Here is a 12,258-nt window from a genome sequence, read left to right on the forward strand (position 1 = left end):
ATTAAGTTTTTATTAAACATTAGATAACCTGTCACGAAGTAAAAACTTTTCTTATCAGACTGTGAACATCTTATTCGAAGAATGCTAGTTTTGGACCCAACAAAACGTTATACAATAGAGCAAATAAAACGGCATAATTGGTTGTGTTGTGAAGAATCTAAAATACAAAGTGTGTCTAATACTGCTACAGACGGAACTTCGTGTATTCAACCGAATGATGATATACTTCACATTATGTCAGAATTTGCGGGCATAGCGCCTGAAAAAACTAAAGAAAGTTTAAAAAAAAATACTTATGATCATGTTGCTGCCATTTATTTACTTCTGCAAGATCGAATTAAAGATAAAATACATCATCAGGAGAATTGCAAATACTCTTCAAATAATACACTGCTGCCAATACTATCAACGGGTAATTTGGCTCCTCGTACTGCATCAAAACTTTCTAATATAAATAAGTCTTTTGCTACTACAGAAAATCAAATTAGTATAAATAAAAAAATTTGTAAAAATACCCTTAAATATAAAGACAAACAATCAAATCTCGAAAATCACGCTACAAAAAATAGTTACCAACCAGCTATAACAGATAGCAATAATATTTTTAGTAAAGATTCGCATTTAATATCTTCCCTTCCACATAGCGGTTATAAAGACTATGAGTTATCTGATCCTAAAAACAATGATTTTAACGCAGAAAATAGGGTATTTCGACAAAATACTAATACTTTTAATTATCCTGTCAGCTTGGAATTTGGATTTGACAATAATCACTCACGAAATTTAAGCTTGAATCCCAGTGAAATTAAACATTCCTTAAATAACTCAAATGAATCGATAGATTCCAAGTCTGCCAATATATACAACGAGTGTAAATATAAATACAATTGTCTTAGTGGAGAACATGACAGGAAACGTAGTTTTGAAGACTGTCCACAACTATTTAACAAGGTATGCATATATTTTTAATATTTAATTATTTAAGGAGTATATAAATGCTGATTTGTGCTTTTGATGTAATAGTCGTATTTACCTTATGATCCAAATAGAACGAGAATTAAAAAAAAACCCAAAATTTTAATTTTTAATAATTTTCTTTATTATCGCCTTCAAAGTACTCTCCTCCTGCGGCAATACATGCATGCCAACACTTGATTCAATTTTCCATACAAGTTTTATAGGCCGCCGAAGGTATGGCCTTTAGTTCACTCAGCGAATTCTCTTTTATGGCCTCTATGGTCTCAAAACGCGTCTATGCTCCTCGCAATGGCAATTTGAGTCGGGAAAAAAGTCACACGGGCCATATATGGAGAATACGGTGCTTGGTTGATGATATTGGTGGAATTTTTGGCCAAAAACTGCGACACAACCAACGCTGTGTGAGCCGGTGCGTTATCGTGTTGTAAAATCCATGAGTTTTCTTTTCATAAATCTGGCCTCTTTTTGCGAATGACCTCACGCAAACGACGCATAACGGCCAAATAATACTCTTTATTGACCGTTTGACCGTCCGGAAGAAATTCATAGTGCGCAACACCACGAATGTCGAAGAAAATAGTCAGCATAACCTTGATTTTGGACCGACTTTGGCGTTCTCTTTTCGGTTTCGGTTCACCTTCGAAGCACCATTCGGTCGATTGTTGTTTGTTGGGCATGTCAAATTCATAGACCCATGTCTCATCAGCAGTTATGATGCGTTCGATGAATGTGGGGTCACTATCTGCGTTGGAAGTCATCTCTTTGGCCAAATCACAACGACGCTTTTTTTGAATGAAATTCAGCTACCAATCGCCACACGAAAATTTTTCGACTTCTTTGTTTAGACGCCAAACAAAAACTAATCGTACGATATGCGTTAAACTTTGACAGAATGTGTATAATAGTGTTGCAAGCGTGAAAATAAAAAAAATTTACCGATTGGATAAGCGCGGGAATTCGTTCTTTTTTAATAATAATAATCTAACGCATAACGTTAAATATCGAAGTGTTAAAAAAATCACAAAAATAAAATACGCAGAACATGGGTTATAATTTGTAGTGGCCTTCTTCAAAAGCGCTAATAAACTAGTTTACAGCAAAAAATTTCCAAAGACGAGACTTATATTTCCTATAGGGAAATTTTCCGTAGAACTCGAAAATAACAACGATTTTTCCTGTGTACCGTTTTCGAGTTATTTGCAAAAAACCGTTATTTTGACTTTTCTCAAAACATCACCCTACATATGGCCCCGTAAATTTATTTCTAAAGTTACCATAGTAGTTTTTTTCCAAATTTGCCCAAAATAGTGGTTTTTATTAACAAATCAGATAAATCATTTTTTCGAATTTATTTTTTAAAATTTAAAATGCAAATCTGAATAGTATTATATAAAATTGTACAGAGTTTATTTAAAAATTAAAAATTAATATTATTAAATATTAATATATTGCATTTTATATAAAAGTTTGACGTCGAACGTGAAACTGCAGTATTAAAAGTGAATTTATGTAATATAATGAGGTATATGTATACTTTGAGCAATCTTCTTATAGTGGATTTGTTTCTCTTATAATTGTCCAACAATAATCTTCCAACTTGCTTGCGTCGCAATATCATTGATATCTTTTTCCATTGCAGAGATATCCTGATGAAACCTTTCACCTTGTTCATCACCTTCTGCACTAAAATTTGAAGGAAAAAGTCCACATGAGACTGCAAGAAATGCATTTTTAGAGACATATTTGCCCCAAAAACTGTAATTTTTAATTAAAGATGAAAAAATTTCTCTATAAAGTGAATCTCTTTCTTTACCCAAGAAGCCAATAACCATTTGCTTAAACGAAGTCCATGCTTTCAACTCTTCTTTATTTAACACATTATTAAATTTTTCATCCTTCATCAGTTTTCTGATTTGTGGTCCAACAAAGATTCCTTCTTTAATTTTGGCAAAAGAAATGCCGGGAAAAAAATATGTAAAATATTCGGAAGTAGGGATTTCGGTTTTTTACAGAGCCTTAACAAAATTTTTGATTAGGCCAAGTTTTATATGCAAAGGTGCCAAAACTTTCTAACACATAAGAGCTTTATTCGCGATGTTTTGAATTCCTATTGTGAGATCTTCTCTTTTTGGCCAAGATGAGCGTAGAAAATGATCCTTTGTTGCTCTGCTGACCCATGAACACAGAAACCAACAATATTTCGTAAAACCACGTTGCAGACCAGTCATTAATGCAAAAGTCTTCAAAAACAAAAATACAGAAAGAGTACATATAAGTACATTTTTTAAATCAGATTTCTACATTTTTGTTATCTTTAATTGCACTTTAGTCAAAAAATCAACCTTTAAATCGGCGCATAGCTTCCAATTGAATTCGTTAAACTGAATTAACTTTAAAACTTTCGCGACTTCATTATAGGTTTCCTTTCCCCCAACGGCGTGCGCTAATGGTAAAGTGGGAAGTTCATTGCCGTTGTGAACAAGAGCAGCTTCTAAACTAAATTTTAAAGGTGAAACTTATATGGGGATTTCCAGCACAAGAAGATAAAGCAACAAATTATATGGAAAAATTGTTTCAGGGACTTCTTTACCATTCACTTCGCTACTAATCAGTGTATATTAATAAAATAGACATATAAAAACAAGAAAGGCAAAAGAAACAGGCGTATAAAAACAATTGTGGGTTGCAATGAGTTTAAACTGAACATCAACCAGTTGTGATTCGATCGAACATCGTTGCATGAGGTTGGGTGGATTTATTATAAATCCACCAGCAAAATGAAGTGGGTATTTCGTTTGTATGAGCGTGGCGCTTCTTTGTACTCTAGATTGTTTGCTTATAACTCAAGAACGGCTAGACCGATTTTAATTATCTTTGATTGGTTGGATTCGCCTCCGCTTCGAATAGCAGAATATAATATAAAATATTAGAAAAATCCACTACTTTGACATAAATAATAAATTTATAAATTCTGTTTCAAACTGTTTACAGTTCGACATTTGAGTGATACTGATTTTCTTTTTGTTTTTTTGTGTGTCATCAATATTTCAAATATTTCAAATTTCAAACATAATAAATATCAAATATAATAAATTAATACTGTCATCAATATATGAAGATTTCTCCAAGCAATTGCTAAAAATCGGTTATGGCCGTGTGCATGTTAAAGAATCGAGAGGATTAATTGCATTTTCTTCAAGTTTTTGCAATTTCGTCTCATCAAACTCATCGAACTCATCAATGAAGTATTTCTGAACATCATTGATAATCATAAAAATAACAAATGGTTGAGTGAGCCAGCAATTTTGGCGGCTTAGAACAAAGATGTGGATGACTTAAACTTTGTAATTCAAAATCAAATCGTTGGTACTCTGCATACATTCAAATCTATTGACTGTGTAACAAACGAAGAAAAAGCTACTAACTATTTAACTAAATTTTTGAACTCCTTGAATGTGCCTGGTTTACCACCGCACAGTTTACAACTAAAGGTTGGTTCGGTAGTCATTGTACTTTGAAATCTAAACCAACCAAAACTATGCAATGGAACGCGATTGGTGATAACAAAACTGATGAGCAATGTGATTCACGCAACGATACTCAAGGGAAAATTCAAAAGTGACGAAGTTCTTATTCCGAGGATTTCAATGATCCCAACCGATATGCCATTTGAGTTTAAACGGATTTAATTTCCTATACGGCTTGCATTCGCCATTATGATAAATAAATCACAAGACCAATTCTTGAGTGTTTGTGGTCTGAATCTAGAAAATGCATATTTTTCTCATGGTTAATTGTAAGTGGCATGTTCACCTGTAAGCAAACCATCTGCTTTATTTGTTCTTGCGCCTGATAAAAAAACAAAAAATATTGTATATCACAAGGTACTTTACTGAAGAGAATCAATCGGACTGCAACCCATAACTTCTTGCTGACAGACCATTGAAATAATTGATTATATATTAATGTCCTAATAAAGTATTGATCATAATTTTTTGTATTCATTTTATTACGTTAATAAATTTCTAAATTTAGTTTACCTAAAATTTAATATAACATTTATCGACTGTTACATGCACGAAGTTTGCGGGGTCACATAGTATAAAATAAAATACATTAAAATTTTAATAAAAAATAATAAATTGTAATGTTAATTTTTTTGTCGAAATTGACGCGTCTTATGACAATAAGAATTTATTAGTGGGGTTCGAATAGTAATGAAAATACAACAATAAATATTTTAGTTAATTTATTGAAATTTGGCTGACCATGCAACGCTGTTTCGATTATTGCAAAGATCACCGATTATTATATCATCGGTGATCTTTGAAAAATATTCAAATTTTTTATTTAGTTTTAAGTCCGTATACAATTTGTTAGACTACAAGTGCTAAGCTTAAAACACGTGCCTGGTAAATTAGAAACAATGACTAATTATGTTTTTCCATAAGTATCCAAGGCTGCACAATCTTTAAATATTTTTACAATTAGCAAAGACAATTAAATAGAATTGTCTATGAAAGCTCAATCAATTATCTTATTTTAACTTCTATAGTTGTTAGCTGTGCTCATTTGTTCTGTTCTATTTGAATATCAACTGCATGCATAGAGTCCAACATGATGATTTGCCGCGGCGGTTAGATCTGCACTTAAGTTTGCAGCTCACATCAGTGTACATTTTTATTACATTTCCTCTCTCCTCTTTTAGTAGTAGTACTCACGAATTTCTGCCGCTAGTTGTGCCGCTAGTTGTGCCGCTAGTTGTGCAGTCGCTCATTTATGCGTTGCAAGTCGTTCGATTTTGTTTAATTACTGCATAAATATGTATGGTTTTGAGTAGAGGTTCTTTTGTTTAAAAAAAAGTTGGTTTGATGTTGTGAGAAGTATATGACAAATTGTGTTTATTCCATATTAATATAATGTATCAATTATAGATATACATATATATATATATATATATGTAGGAATGGTGCCCAGACATAATAACGACAGACAACCCTTTGTCAGGGCAACACTGACATAAAGACGGCAAAGGGTAACACTGACAGAAAATGACACAACGAACGAAAGACAGAATCAACAGAAGGAGTAGTAAAAGTGCAGTACGCAGTGTATGTCGTGTGCGCGAACGGTGTAAAAAAATAGTTTTGTATAAATATATTTAATAAAGAATTTTGACTAAATAAAATACGTTGTAAATCGTGTTTGTATATAATATGAAGGCAATCGGTGGGTGAAACCACATATATATATATATTATTAATAATTTAATTAATTTATTTAATATGTTATTTTGTTAATGAATTGATAAATATTGTATTGTGAATATATTGTTGCCTAATGTAGTATAGTTATTATTAATAAAACGTCTCATCTATTTCAATTTGTCATTTTTGATTGAAGCGATACATGTAAAAGCAAGCGATACATGGAAGCCAGCACACCCTTCCAGATAGGGCACGCGCCGTCACTAATATAAAGAGCTTTTTTTTTTTTTTTGTTGTGCAATTTTGCAAAGAAGCTATACAAATGTTACTTTACAATTCTAATTTTTAATGTTAATCTAAAAAGAAACTATTAGAGGGAACTAGTAGCGAAACTAGTAATGAAAAGAGAACATTTATTAAATAATATCAGATAGAATTTTTTGTTGTTGTAGTTTACAACTTTTCAAAATCTCTCTAATTAAAATTATTAAATAATTAATTAATTAAAATTTGTAGAAATTGAACAATTATTTCTAACTTCATTTTTAACACGACGCAAACGTAAATGTATTGATATACCATCTTTATAAAAATTTCAAAGTACATATTTTATATATTTATATATAATATAGATATTTTTTATATATTTAAATTTACTTAAATTTACTTATATTTATTTAAAATTAATGTATTCATCTATTTATTTATATATTTGTTTTCTTATTTATATAAACTAGGGTCGCTAGTGGTCGAAATTCGACCAATTGAAAATACAATTTATAAACAATATTAATGGTATTTAAATTTTATTGAAAAATTTGAATAAAATGTAAACAAAATCTAAAGAGAGTTGCAGAAAACAATTTACAAAATTTACAATCGAATCAAATCGTCCAATTTGAATTTGTCTTCATATGTGACCAAGTATGCAATTGCGAAAGGACGCCAAAATAATTAGTATAAAATATTGTTGAATTGTTTGAATGAAATACCGATTAAGTCTCGAACTGATACTCTATTTTTTAAATCTTTTCAACAAAGAAATTATCTTAACTTCTGCTGCGTACATTTGTTCTTCAGGTGATACCGGAAAGCTATCGGCATAGGAATCAGCAATTCAATCAGCGCAGAACAGCACCTTCAATTGATTGCGGTTATTATTCAATGAATCGCGTTCAATTTTCAATTGATCGCGTTTATTCTTTAATGAAGTAACAATTTCGACAATGCGACTTTGCACAACATCTCGCTCCCGTCGTAAATTGTCAAACAAGTTCTTCTATCCTGTGATTACGAAATCAAATCGCTGAATGCAGTGACGGCAAGAAATAAAGAATTGAACTTGGCAAATGAACAAATGAAAAAATTGAAATATTCAAAAACTTTCAAACTGAACTAAATCCAAAACGATAATAATGTTTAATAATAATTCTGTATTTTATATTACAAAGTTCTCAAAACTTCAGTGTAAACAATAACACCCTTTCATCATTACCCAAATGACCTTGTTCACCTTTATTACTGACATAAAAATTAAGCCCGTCAATAGATCTAACTCTACTGTCTGCAACGCAAAGTTGACCATGCGAAAAAACAAGTCTCCTCAACAATATTCCAACTCTATCAAATGTCTGTCCTTTGGATTTTGATAATTGTCATAGCAAATGCGGTGATGACTGGAAATTGTGTTCTTTGAAAATTAAATGGTATTGCAGTCCCTGAATACGTCAAGTGTATGCGTGGAATCAAATTACGTTTTCCAAGAGAAACTCCAGTAAGCACTTCACAATCTATTATCTTATTATGCATTATTTTGACTTACATTCTCATCCCATTCACTAAAGCTTGCTTCGTATTTAAATTTCGAATTAACAAAATTATCGCATTAATTTTGAGCTTCAGCTTATGTGGTGACAAATAACTTACAATCAAAGTATTCAAAAATTCTACTGTTATCCTCACACCTCGCTGTTATCCCCACCTCGCTGTTATCCTCACAAATAATTGTGTCAAAACTGTGATAAACCCAACAATGCGATTCAATACTTCACAACTGAATTTAACATTCTATCTGATAAAATTGCTTCATATATCTCCAAATATGTCTTGTACTATGTTATATTCAACACCTATCAAATTTACTGGAATTTCAACTAAATTTTCACCAACTGTCTGACATTAGATTCACTATTCCCAATTCTCTTTAGAAATAGACAGGCCTATTCTGAATCGCATGGGAATGGGAGTTTTTTCCTAATTTTACACAAATTCTTTCCCAAGCAAATTGATGGGAAGACAAGTTAAAAAAGTATTAAAAATAGTTTAATTTAATATGAAAGTAACTGAAAATGATCAGATTTTTGAATATATTTTAATAAAATTATTATTATAATTAAATTATTACAATAAATTTAATATTTTCAAAGTTTTATTTTTTTATTTTATCCACAAGAGTTGATTAGTTTTCCGAATATATTTTAATAAAATTATTTTAATAAATTTAATATAACAAAATTTTCATTTAATATATTTTATTAATATTATTGTTTTAATAAAAGTATAACAAATTTAAAATATTTAAATTTTTTTTTATTTATTTTATTCACACAGGTTTTTTCCACTAATTAAAGTGTTAACTATTGTTTTTAAAACAATAGAAAAATGAAAGGAAACCAAATTCTGAAATGAATGGGATTCCTAGAATAAATTAAAATAAACTTTTGCAATTATGTGCAGGTAAAACATTGCTTCTTTTTTATTGTAACATCTGCACAATCATAAACTATTATTAAGTCATTAATTGAAGCATGAAGGACATTTCTATCCTAATTATATAAAAAAATTAAATTATAATTTACGCCAATTTTGTATAAAAGCAGTGAATGTTTGAAAATAAAGACCTTGAAGAATTGATATCATAACGTAAGGTTGTTTTTTAATTAATTAAAAAAGAGTTAAAAATTTAGAAAAGAGTTAAATTTAACATGTAAGTTTCTGCGATTGATCCTCTGTTGCAAAATTTCTTGCTCCTGTTCTTGAGCCAAATCCTCCGCTAAAACTCGAAATGCAATTGAATGCATTTTTGAAAACTTTTTTAAAATTTTTTATTTAAATAAACATTAACAATTGCACAATTCTTGTTTATTTTGCTCATGCACAATTCTTTTTATATATTTATTTTACTCATTAAATTTCCGATAATTTGTGCAGCAAACAAATAATGCGATTTTTACATTTAAATCAACATATAATACGCAATTCTTTTCTTTGTTTTGTTCATTTTCACACTTTTCAACAAATATATAATTTTTTCATCTTTTTTTTGGTCTACATTACAATTGTTTTCATTTTCATCCACAGGAACGATTATCATTACTTAGCCATGATGACTCTAACTTCTTTTGTTTGAGAATTTTAAAATTTTCAGGGCTCTCTCTTTGCCTCTTTGAATGACCAAATATGGTTCCTTTTTCAATAATAGATTTTTCCATTTTCTTTATCAAAGGGGTGATATTTTTATCAACTAACTCACTAGTAGAATGAGAGCATAGCTTTTGGATATTTTTATTATTTAGCATTGCAAGTTGACTTTTCATACCTCTTTGGAGTTTTTGATACTGAAAATGCATAGGAAATTCATATGACCGCCACATAGCCTCAGTTGATCCCACGTATCGAATTTCTAACTTCATCTAATTCAACTTGTACTTGCTGTACAACTTCGTTTGTGTTTTCACTTTGAATTAAAACAGTTGCACTATCAAGACCTTTATATACATACTTATATATATATATTTAACACTTTTGACGGAAGTGCACAGCTCGACATTAATGTGAGAATCATATATTTCAAGCAAATATGGATTGTGTGGAAGGACATAATGATTATCTAAAGACTTTCCGCTCACATCAACGGAAACATTATTACCGTGTCGTCTATATAACGGATAACCATTAACTGATTCCTTCGTTGGTTGTTCAAAATCCTTTTGAAATTATTTTGAGCATTTTCCATCTTGCATCATGTGTTTGACAACACATTCATGTAATTTTGGCTGTAAGTTTTTATCCGGTATCTCTGCTCAAACTATTTTATCAATATCAGTCGACCCGACAATTTTGTCATTTTCACATAAAGTTATCAAAATGTGATGATGAGGCAAACCTCTTTTTTGAAATTCAATTGTATATGTAAGAGCCTCAACTTTGCCAAAAACAGATTTATTCCAAATGTTAGATATGAGTTCTTTTAACTTCAATTTAAATACACGCACAACTATTTCAGGTCAAAAATGAGATGATTCATTAGTATCGATATTATATACAATCTCCGGCCAATTCGGATTGCAAGTCATTGTAACAAAAAGCGGTGGCTTGCCGAAGTGTTGAACAATTGACATTGCATCTAAGTAATTTTGATACATGTTTCTCGGAGAACCAGTGAAAGATGAAGGTAAAATTACTTTACCCACTACCATCTCCCACTTGATTCGTTTGCAAATAATCAGTAATATTGTTATACACATCTGCCCTCAAATTCACTCAATTCTGTCTTATAAAATCTAGTCGACATGCATCTATTCTCACATACATATCAGCAATGTACTGCAAAAATAATTTTTGCGATTTATGCAAAAAGCTAAATTGATCCCTTACTGTAAATCTGAAAATTGCAAATTGTAACATTGTAACTTTATTTCGAATCTGTCTACCATTAGAATTCTGTTGCACGTTATGCGATATATTAAAGTGTTAACCAAAATCTCCATTTGGGAATAGTAAAGGATATGCCAGTGGATCCAAAGTAGAATCTAATACTGATACATTCTTAACCACAAAATTTGTTTTTGAAAAAGATATCATATTTCTCTCAAATGGTGGTTCACCATCTACAGTCGAAAGTATAACCGCAACATCAGTTCAAGTTGGACAAATGGATTAATTCTATTCAATTCCACAGAAATTTGTCTCATCAAAACAGCATCGCAAATTTTATTTGATTGCTCTCGCATTCTATATTGAACAGCCGTACCGACATCGTAAATATGCAACTGGAAATAATTTGGCGTACGATCAGATGCTGTTATCATGGATCCTGCTCTGTGATAAAATATGTCGTGAATTTTGAAATGATAAATTCCTCTTAAAACTGTGTCAGCAATATTAGCTTCCGAACTGACCATAGCATAGACCGAATATTGTCGAAATAATTTTTGGACTTTTTCTTTATATTTTTAACATTTGATGTGAGACCATCATACAATGAATTATACAAAAAATAATTTTGTGTTAATAGTGGAAGATGAACTTCACCCTTATGGCAACAAATTTTGAAGGAATTTCTTTCACGGATTGAAGACTCTGAAGCAAAATGCTTAGGTAAACAATGCCTACAAACCAAGTTCATAGAACCAATATGAAAGGGATCAAAATTAGGCGTGAACGAACTTCGCAAAGGAACACACTGAATTATTATCAACATTATCATCAACTTGAATTTAATTTAAATTTGTAGTATTAATTACATTTCGTGTTCTACTCAGTTGCATATTTTCTCTATTTCTTTGTCTCTGTACTGATTACCAATAAATATCAGCTACCGATCATGCAAATTACGTCCAAAATTTTATTCACAAATTAAAAGTAAAGAAAAAAATAAACTCACCAATAATAAAGAAAGCAATGGGATATCGTCAAATCACACGTAGAAATTATCTCTCAAATTAAAGTGTTGTTAATGTCGATTCAACCAACTAATTAACCTTGAAAAAAAAAGGTAAAAAATTTAACTATTACACAATGCACTTAAAATTAATCTAAAAATTTCAAACTAACCAAAAACGTATGATATATATGTGTTTTTTTTCACAAACAATACTTGAAATTTAATGTGCATTAAAAATGTGATTTTAACATAATTCAGTTTTGCAATACGGAAAGTCCAAATACAATTAAAAGTGAAAAAAAATCGTACACACAAATCCACCGTAAACAATATACAATTCGCTACAAAAACAAAAAACATTCAAAAACACATGTATTTTGTTGTTCGCCTCTGATACATATTCTGTCA

General features: G+C 30.5%; 1 protein-coding gene across 1 annotated transcript in view; it reads left to right on the plus strand.

Moving 5' to 3' along the window:
* The window catches only part of LOC119676457 (probable serine/threonine-protein kinase DDB_G0277165), a gene marked incomplete at its 3' end in the record, with an annotated part of 96,678 nt that overhangs the window by 29,768 nt on the left and 54,652 nt on the right, over positions 1 to 12,258 (plus strand). Inside the window, 1 exon segment of the mRNA XM_038087700.1 lies at positions 59 to 951. Coding sequence (XP_037943628.1) covers positions 59 to 951 — 893 coding nt within the window.

The sequence above is a fragment of the Teleopsis dalmanni genome, chromosome 1 (assembly GCF_002237135.1).
Source record: "Teleopsis dalmanni isolate 2A chromosome 1, ASM223713v2, whole genome shotgun sequence".
NCBI lineage: Eukaryota > Metazoa > Arthropoda > Insecta > Diptera > Diopsidae > Teleopsis > Teleopsis dalmanni.